Source organism: Misgurnus anguillicaudatus, chromosome 13 (genome assembly GCF_027580225.2).
Source record: "Misgurnus anguillicaudatus chromosome 13, ASM2758022v2, whole genome shotgun sequence".
NCBI classification, from domain to species: domain Eukaryota; kingdom Metazoa; phylum Chordata; class Actinopteri; order Cypriniformes; family Cobitidae; genus Misgurnus; species Misgurnus anguillicaudatus.
This window is the reverse complement of record NC_073349.2, coordinates 8,156,206-8,166,347: the sequence shown is the minus strand read 5'-3', so window position 1 is coordinate 8,166,347 and position 10,142 is coordinate 8,156,206. Positions and strand designations below refer to the sequence as shown.

Here is a 10,142-nt window from a genome sequence, read left to right as displayed (position 1 = left end):
GACCACCTCACTGCCATTTCTGAAGCACCTCGACCTACGGATATGGTAGCGCTATGTTCGTTCCTAGGGCTCACGTCATGGTTCAACAAATTCCTTCCAAACTACGCTACTGTGGTTGAGCCACTGAGACAGATGCTTAGAGCTGATGCAAAAACGCCACTACAGTGGAGTAAAGAGACTGTTGAAAGCTTTGAAATGCTTAAGAGAATGCTGCTGGAGAGCCCTGTTCTTTCTATTTATGATCCTTCCCTTTCCACATTCATTACTACAGACGCCTCAGATTACGGCCGTGGTGCTGTTCTGACACAGCTACATCCTGATGGTGTCGAACGTGTGGTAGCTTTTGCCTCCAGGACGCTATCAACGGCGGAACGGAAATATTCTACTGTGGAGAAGGAGGCGCTTGCATGTGTTTGGGCGGTAGAAAAGTAGAGAACGTATGTGTGGGGACATCGTTTCACTCTAAGAACTGATCATCAGGCCCTGACCACTCTTCTCTCCACAAAGGGCATGAATAGAGCAGGCATGAGGGTTGCTCGTTGGTCTGCTAGGCTTCTATGCTTCCAGTATGATGTACAGTACCGTCCAGGTAGTAAAAATTGTGTGGCGGATTGTCTGTCCCGCATGCCATTGAGCCACACAGACACCACTGTATCCATTGAACAGGATTTGATTTCTGAAATCGCAGAAATTCAGCCCTTTCTGACTGCCTTGCCGCTAGTGGACTTCAAAGCTGAATGCGATGACTGTCCAGAACTGTCTCAGTTACGTCAGACAATTCAAACAGGTTGGCCTAAAATGCAAAAGTCTGTCTCTAGTGATTTACGTCCTTACTTCCCAATCAGAAATGAACTGGCGGTTGAATGTCCATTGATTTTCAGAGGGAATCGTTTGATTGTTCCTATTGCACTGCGGGAACGCCTCACCCACTTGGCGCACGAGGGACATCAGGGGCTGGTTCGTACCAAACAGCGTCTGAGAGAGCTGTATTGGTGGCCGCGAATGGACGATCTTGTTCACACTATACTGTCTTCATGTGTGACCTGCCAGGCCAGTGACAAATCGGCAAAAACATTTCCAGCTCCAATGCAGCCAGTGGAGTTCCCAAAAGGCCCATTTCAACATGTTGCTATTGATATAGTAGGACCTTTCGAGAAGGGAGCTGTTGATTGTAAGTTTGCAATAACACTGATTGACTATTTCAGCAAATGGCCAGAAGTTGGTTTTGCTTCTTCGGTTACAACAGAAACTGTTCTGAAATTTCTGACCACTGTCTTTGCTCGAGAAGGAAACCCCTGCACCATCACGACGGACAATGGACCACAGTTCACTTCGTCTGAATTTGCTGATTTTGTGAAAACACAGGGAATTAAGCACATAAAGACCAGTGTTTATCATCCTCAGGCTAATGGAGCCGTTGAAAGGTTCAACAGGGTGCTGAAAGAGTGTCTCCAAGCAGCTGAAGTGGCGCGTAAGCCCTGGAAATCTGCAGTCCTGACCATGCTGAAGAGCTATCGAGCGACACCCCATGCTACAACGGGTGAGACCCCTTTTCTGCTCTTGAGAGGCCAACCCATGAGAACAAAGTTGAATGTTCTTTTGCCTAAGGATACTCCTGATCAATTTGCTCAGGTCAGAGCTTGTGTGACACAAACACAGAACAAAAGTAAACGATACATTGATCGGAAAAGAGGATCAAAATTTCTTAACGTTTCGGTTGGTGATAAGCAAACAGGTCAGAGTTCTTTCATCTTAAGTGATGAAAAGCGATGGAATTCAGCACGTCTTTCACTATGTCCAGAAAGAGAGGAAAACTCTGCACAGGATGAAATACTTGAAAGAGGCTGTACAACGGAGAACACTGCTTCACTGAGTTCGGATAGGGGCTTGAGACAGAGACGCCCACCTTTGTGGACTCAAGACTATGTGTTGGAGTAATGTGTCTGAAGAGAAATGAAAAACTCTGCACAGGATGAAATACTTGAAAGAGGCTGTACAACGGAGAACACTGCTTCACTGAGTTCGGATAGGGGCTTGAGACAGAGACGCCCACCTTTGTGGACTCAAGACTATGTGTTGGAGTAATGTGTCTGAAGAGAAATGAAAAACTCTGCACAGGATGAAATACTTGAAAGAGGCTGTACAACGGAGAACACTGCTTCACTGAGTTCGGATAGGGGCTTGAGACAGAGACGCCCACCTTTGTGGACTCAAGACTATGTGTTGGAGTAATGTGTCTGAAGAGAAACGAATAAGTCAGACTAAGAAGATATGTAAAGGGTGTAGGCGGATCGCTGCCCTATTTTAAAAAAAAAAGTGAATATACACTGAATCCTGAAATGTTTCATGAATGTTATTCTGTTTTATGTTAAAAGCAATGTGCTAGATTCTTTCATTATGTTCCGTTGAATTGCCTATTTGAAATAGACTGTTGCTTAAATGCATATGAGGTCATTTGAATATGGTTTGAGATAAGTTGTTGTTTAAGTAAATAACTTGACTAAGGTAACATCTTAAAAGAGTAGAAATTCTGTTTGAGTAACTGGGGAGATGTTGTGTTGTTTTAAGAAGCATACAATATTTAATGTTCAATTCATAGTAAGTGCTATATAACACATTAATGTGGAACTGCACCACTAGGGGCTCTAGTGAGAAATTGTGTTGAATGAATGTGAAGAGAAGAATAAAGTTATGATGTGAGTTGTACACAGCGTGCAGTGTGTTCTGTTAAAGTGTGTTAAACACCACACATGTTGGAAGCGATTTCAGACATTGTTCTATTCAACATGTTTAACACAGTTGCTTTTAAATTCAATGAATTATTTTATAAATAGTGTTTTAAAACGTATCAATGTAATGTATGTTTGAAGTAATTATACTTGCACTTACATTTATTTAAATTAGCATACATCTAGCAACATAAAGTACTAGCATATTTTCATGCAAGCATTAATTGTCAAATATTTGTTATTTTACAAATAAATAGTTTGTGAACAATATTCAATAGTTGTCTGCTTGATTTCATAATTTAAAGTTTACAAATCATATGTTTTTTTTCTCTTTAATATTAAAACTAAATAATTACTCGGTAACACACAGTTGTGTTAGATTAATAGAAAGTTACACATTAATGTGTTTACTGAAGCAACACATTTTTGTGTTGCGTTTTATAACACATATTCTGTGTTAAATTTAACTCAACATGTGTTGCCCTGCGCACACTCAGAACATGTGTAAAAAATAACACATGTTGTGTTGTTTTTAACACATTTGTTTTAAGAGTGTAAGAGGAAATATCTTGGACCAAATGATATTGGGGGTTGCATTCGTAACTGTGCCGAACAACTGGCTGAAATTTTCTGTTATATATTTAACATGTTGTTGTGTTTGAAGAAGGTTCCTCGTCTTTGGAAAGAATCTTTTATACCTGTACCAAAATATAAGGCACCAAAATCTTTAAATGAATAAAGGCCAGTTGCTCTTACTTCATTAAGTATGAAAACATTTGAGAAGATCATTAAGAATGTGTTTTTGACAATGGTGGAAGGTAATTTCCTGAAACTTAAAATACCATGGCACCGATCATATACATATGATTTATTATACATTAAAATGAATATAAGAAATTACACACAAGTGAATATTAATTTCCTATTTTTTTATTTTAAATACAATGAACCCTTTTTATTTAATAGAAACATAAAAAATATCTGTATAAACTGTGTTTAATATTCTAATCTGTGTGTGTGTCTATGTGTGTCTGCGTGTGTGTGTGTGTGTGTGTGTGTGTGTGTCTGTTTGTGTGTTTCTGTCTGTGTCAATCTTACAGATAATAAACTACATATAAAAACATACAGAATTATGTTATTACTTTAAGAAGCAACATCTTTTATTCCTTCAATGGGTATATTAAACAATGCATCCAGACCCTTTTAAAGCACAAACCTGGAAATAAGTCTGAAGAAAAATAACTACATTTTAAACTAATTTGCAGAATTACATTATCTGTAAGAGCCATTTATGGTGTTGTTCTTATTTTGTACACTAGGTGGAGTATTGAGTTTGGGGAAATGTATAAAATGGGTAAAGAAGAAATCCTGCACAGGTGCGGGTAATGAGCATACCAGTTTTGAGCGTGATTGAAATGGCATTGGAAAGCCATATGTAAGATCTGTATACTTTGTAAACTCTTTTTAATATTTAAACTATATATGAATAAACGAAATATAGAACGAGAACACGAAGATATGGACATTGTTATTGGTACACGAGTCAAACAGCATTCGCCTGCAACCGCTGTGAGTGACTGATTGGCAGTCACCGCAACATTATCATTTGCTAATATTTGTTTTAATAGAGACCAAGATTAAGTTAAAGATATAGCTTAAAGAAAAAAGATTATTTAAAACACAGCAGATATATGCACAAAGCATGATTTTAAAACAAAAAAGTCCACTTTGTGACTTTAAGGCTTTTTTCTGATGCACAATTACGAATTTGTTCATGTATAGGCAGTATTCAAACTCTCAATAGCATCCTGTTTGGTGTAATCTCTCCAGTCATCTGGAATCTTTCCAGCCCCATGGAATTGTTTATTATAATAAGTTTCAATCTCTTTCTGGAATCTGCATATACACCACTTCCAGTAGGGCAGCTCAGAGAGGTCAGGAGTGATGCTCCACTTTGCATAATCTCCTCCTGCTGTTCTATAATCTGTGCATGGAAACAGCAGACCTGCTGAAGAGAATCTTTTACTAGGTAATGTAACTAGAGTTGTGCAAAAATTAACACTTAGATTTACTGTTCCACGGTAACGCCAACCTCTGAGTCCATCCACTCTATGGAAGGGAACACTGTGATCACCATCATGGTTTTCAATTGTGTTGGTGCAGATGGCTGCACAGAAAGGACACGGACTCCAACAGCACTGACAAAAGTGATCAATCAGAATCTCATCAGGTCTGTTGTTGAGATCCAGTTTTACACTAAATGTATCTGTGTTGAACTCTCTGTTGATATCAGACATTATAGATGGAAGTTCTTTACTAATCACATCATTAATGAGTTTAAAATCTTTAACATCATCATGTTTCATTCCACTGAAGTCCTTCACAGAGAATATCAGATCATCTGAGAGTTTCTGTGTGAAAAACTTTAACCACAAATCCACATCTCCACTGTTCATTTGAACATGTTTAGTAGATTCATCTGCTGCTGACAAGATCTTCTTCTCCAGGAATTCAATGTTTTGCTTCATTTTGGGCTGAACACTGATACTGAACTTATCTCTGATGTACTGATGGACTTCATCTCTGATGAAACTCTTGAAGTGATCTCTGGGATTAAGAATGTAGTTTTTGTATTTGTCAAAGTTCTCCTCTTCTGCCAGTTTCTCTAGGATGTGTTTCTCCAGATTTGATCTGTTTCCATTCAGTGATGGACAGTTTGATCTCATTTCATCTGCTAAATCTCTGGCAGTGTGTTTGTAGACACTCTGTTCAATGGGTTCTTTCAGTTTCTGACAGATGATCTCACCAAAAATAGCAGCTGATGTTGCTCCTTGACAGTATTTCTGGAAAATACTATAGTATTCTCCTCTTTTCTTCTCCAAATAGAGAAGAGGATCATTGGTTTCTTTGAACAATTTGTGTTCATCTGTGAATGTCTTGTTAACTCTCTTAAATATAGAAAATACCAAATCCACAAAGAACTTATTCTTAAAAAGATATGTCACAGACTCTTCATGAGCTATTATTCTTGCCTTGATGTGGTCTGAGATAAGTTGAATTCGGCTGTTGTTGTAGCCTAGCTTTGAAATGTTAAATGACAAAATCATCTTGTCTGTCTCATGGGAAACATCTGTGATCAAGGTTCTTATGTGGGTCTCATCCTCTTTAGATAGAATGTAACCAAGCTTCTCTTTGAGTGCCTTTTTAACACGTCCAAGTCCACTGGATTTCTTTAACTGTACATAATCTGAATAACTCTGCACAGTGAAAATGTCACTGATGTCCTTCCAGGTGTCTACAGGAACACTTTTATAGATGTCACTGAGAAAATATTTCACGTCTCTCTGTATTTCAATGTCTTTGGTTAATGGGGTATTTATGTCAATCTTATTAACCCACTCTTTCCAAAACAAATCAAACTCTTTTTTCAGAGTTTCTTCATCATTTGCTTTATCTTTGAGTTTTAAAGCCAGTTCTTTGCTCTTTTCTAAAAGAGTGTTTTCATGTTGTGTCCTCTGACCATCTATCTTTCTCTTCAGGTGTCGCTGCTGAAGAATACCATTTAATTTCCTCTTTGTTTCTTTCACAATGTTCTCATGAAGCTCTGTGATTTTTATTTCAAATGAAGATTTCCACTGAATCAGTATATCAGCCTCTGTGTCTTTCTCAAAGAATTCTGACATTGATTTTTTCACCTCTTCAATTTTCTCCATCATTTCTTTTTGAAGTTCTCTTTCTTCAATATTGTCAACTGTTTCATTTTCTATTTTGTTTTGTAGCCTGTTCTCAATTTCCATCATTGTACTGCGAAGACTCCAGGTCCACTTGCTGTATTCTGTCTCCAGTCTCCTGTATAGTGAAATTTCAAGAGAATTTCTGAAACTGAACACAAATCGTTCATTCAGTAAAGCCTTCCAAAGGTCTTGAATTCGCTCACGTAAATGTGTCAACATCATTCCATTTGATTTTGAGGCTTGTGTAATGATAATTTTTTTCAGTTCTTGAATATTCTCACAGTAGTTTGGGTTTGGTGGTGCCATGGGTGGGCTTCCCTCCCACAGCTGAGCAAAATACTTCACATCATTACGTACATCGAATGCAATGACATCACTGAAAAATTCTGCATCACAGACTTCTTCTTTAGCAGCGAGTTTTGTCATCTCATCCAGTGTTCTCTGCAGTCGTCTCCGCCCTTCCATGTTTTTCTGTCCAGCTGTGATGTCTGAAACATTTTGATGTACAAACATGCAGCTGCGTTTCAGTTTGACCCGCTTCATCCTCAGAAAGGCCTGAACGACAATCTGAAGAATATCTTGCATCTCAGAGGGGTTTTCTCCAAAGATGTTGATCAATGTCAAATTACCAAGGCCAACAACAAATGTGGCCAGTTCATTGTCATGATGTCTTGTTGAACTTCCAGCCAGTTCTAGAGCACGAAGACCCTCAGTATCAACAACCAGAATATAATCCAACTTCAGCTGTTGTTTCATCTCCTCTGACACTCTGATCAGCTGCATGAAAGCTCCTCTTGTGCACCGGCCAGCACTGACTGCAAACTGAAGTCCAAACATGACATTCAGCATGGTAGATTTCCCAGAGCTCTGAATCCCTAAAACTGAAAGCACAAAGACTCTCTGGTCTCCAAGTTTCTGGATGAGTTGATCTAGAACAGCAGTAACCCAGATCAGAGGAACATGAGCAGCATCTCCATCCATCAGCTCTAGTGGAAACCCAGAGATCATCATCTCTGCTGCAAGACTCGGGAGAGAAGTGAAGTCAAACTGCAGGTCTGTCTTGTTTTTCTTAACAGATGAACGTGATTCATAGATCTGAGCGATCTCTCTCATGATGTGCTCCACTCCAAAGGTTGCGGCTTGAAGTTCTTCAGATATTTTTTCAAGTTCTGTTTGTGCATCTTTCTCAGATTGATCATTGTTTCCTTTCAGTTTTAAGACTGTTGACCACTTTTCATCATACTTGTGATGTAGTGCAGAAAGATCAGCTGTGGTAAATTCATCCAGGAGGATTCTGAGCCATGTGAGGAAAAACATCTTATTTGCACCATGTGAGTTTATTTGTTTAATAAATAACTTTATAAACTCACTCACGGGGGATTTATTTTGCTTTTCACGAATTGTATTCATTTCTGTTCGTTTTGCACTTATTTCTTGTTCTGTCTCATTTCCTTGTGGTCGATTAATTTCTTTGTTTTTCTGACACCACAGATGCCACAGTTTACCCTGACAGGGCAGAAATGATTCTTTGATTTCTGTCAGATGTTTATTTTTCAGTAAACTCAACATCTTGTTTGCTGCTTCTCTTCCTCTCTTGCAGTCTTTATCATCTTCCTCATCTACTCTAATATCTGAGTGTTCTGACACATCTTCAAGTCTGAACATGGAAGCTGATGCTGAAGATGAGAGACAATCATTTATAGCTATTCTGAGTTCTTCAGATACATCTGACTGATTTCTGTCTTTCAGACCAATTGTGTATTTTCCTTCATTATTCTTACGTGAAGCAGAGTCATTCTCAGTTAAAAGACAGATGAGTGGCTTCTTGTCACTGTACAAGGTTTGAATTTTTTGTTTGTTTTTGTCATTATTGTTAAGCTGTGGCAGAAGAAGAACATTGACGGAAGACATATCAGTCAGAATCTGCAGTTGTTTCTCATTGGCTCCTGCATCACCATGAAGATTGCAGAAGGCAACACAGTCAGTAAATTTATCTGTGTCTTTTGCAGATGGGCAGTACCAGGCGATCTCCACCACTCCATCCATCAGTACTCTGGTTTTGCTGCTGCCGGGACAGTTCCTGTGGAAGAACGTGTTGTGTTTCTCATTGATCAGATTGTTCATCAGCTGAGACTTTGATGAAGACACAGAACCAAACCTGAAGAATGACACCATTGGAGTTTCTGCTTTGTACACCGGCTGAACTTTACTGATGATCTCATTGTCAGTATTTTTTATCTTCCAGCTCTTGTTGATTTGTCTGAATGTCCAGAGTGGAAACTGAATCTGTTGTGTAAATGGATCAGGAACAAGCAGAGGAAGTGCAAACTGACACTGTGAGAGTTTTGTGACCATTAGCTGCTTTAGGAAACTATCAGCACAATGAAACACAGCCATCTGAACATCCATCAGGTGAATGCTGTCTGGTGTACTTATTACTTCATCAGACAAAGGCATTTCATCAAACAAATCCCCCTCATCTTCAGATAAGTCATTGTCTCTTTGTGGTGTATGATGCTGATCATTGGTCTCTTTAGTTTTAATGTATCTTGCCCTGTAGTTTAACATCAGTAGTTTCTGTAGGAAAGTCTTAACCAGCTCTTCTTCAGCACAAGACTCATGAGACTGTAATGAATGTGCAGTTATCTGAAGAACATCTGCAGCTCTCAGTTTATTGTTGCTGTTGACTTGAAGATTAAGTCTTTTAAATGCTTTTTCCTGTTCTGAGTGTTGATCTGTTTTGACTCCTGCTGTTCTACTGTCCTGTTAAACACAAAACAAAATGGCAAAATAAAATGTTGCTGGCAAATGTTAAAAAGTATAAAGTTATGATATTAGAATTACATTACTGTTAATCTAAGGACGCACTCACCCTATCCAAACGCCCTAAGGAAGTTATCCAAAAATAGGAAAGCAGTGGCTGGGTCATAAGAGCCATATAAACCTTAATATGAATAATATTTTAGAAGTATATTCTAAATAAAGGAACATGTAAGATAATAGAAGCACATATACTGTATAATGAAGCCATTTCTGCAACAGGTCCAGATCTCTGACGCACACACTGTATTAATATGCCACGTGTATGCGTCTACTCTCTCTTGCTTCATGTTGTTCTCTTCTTTAACACCAATTTTTATATTAGTGTAATGGGAGGTATAAGGGCTACAATGAGATGGACTGCAAATCATATGTCAAGAAGAGACTATGAAAGGAAATTCAAACTGGGCTTCCTTTGAGGCATTATGTAGTGTTGAAGCTGGGTGGCATTTGTTAAGGCTGTTTAAGAGATTAGTTGTGGAAGAAAACTTGAAGCGCTCGAAACACCCAAATATGGCCCCTTCTGCTGGCGAAAATGTTGTAAAAGCAACACGATCTCAGTTCAAACATTTTACACTTTTTTATAAAATAACTGCGAAGATTTTTTTTAAATATGTTTATAAGAAAAAAAATTAACATTTATAAGCCGTTGAGTAAAAGTGTATTCTGTGTTTTTAGTTTTATTTAGGGCAAACTGATAATTTACACTCTAACTTCGCTTTTAATTATCCACATGTTTGTCATTAAATCTGTCTATAAACAAAAAGAAGGCAAAATGGTAGTGTTATCGGTCAGAAGGATGAATGTTTTATGAACATGCATTTTTATGATTTTCACAAAATTTGAATGCCTTCCAGAA

At 38.3% G+C, this 10,142-nt stretch overlaps 1 protein-coding gene across 1 annotated transcript; it reads right to left on the bottom strand.

The window, feature by feature from the left end:
* Window positions 1-4,336: 4,336 nt before the first annotated feature.
* On the bottom strand, window positions 4,337-9,163 carry LOC141369277 (interferon-induced very large GTPase 1-like). The gene has a single exon (XM_073874952.1). The coding sequence runs from the start codon at window positions 9,029-9,031 to the stop codon at window positions 4,502-4,504; it is 4,530 nt and encodes a 1,509-aa protein (XP_073731053.1). The 5' UTR covers window positions 9,032-9,163; the 3' UTR covers window positions 4,337-4,501.
* Between the last annotated feature and the right edge of the window lie 979 nt (window positions 9,164-10,142).

Excerpts from the sequence above, each read along its gene's own strand:
- LOC141369277 (XM_073874952.1), bottom strand. The coding sequence starts at position 9,031 with ATGTTAAACTACAGGGCAAGATACATTAAAACTAAAGAGACCAATGAT.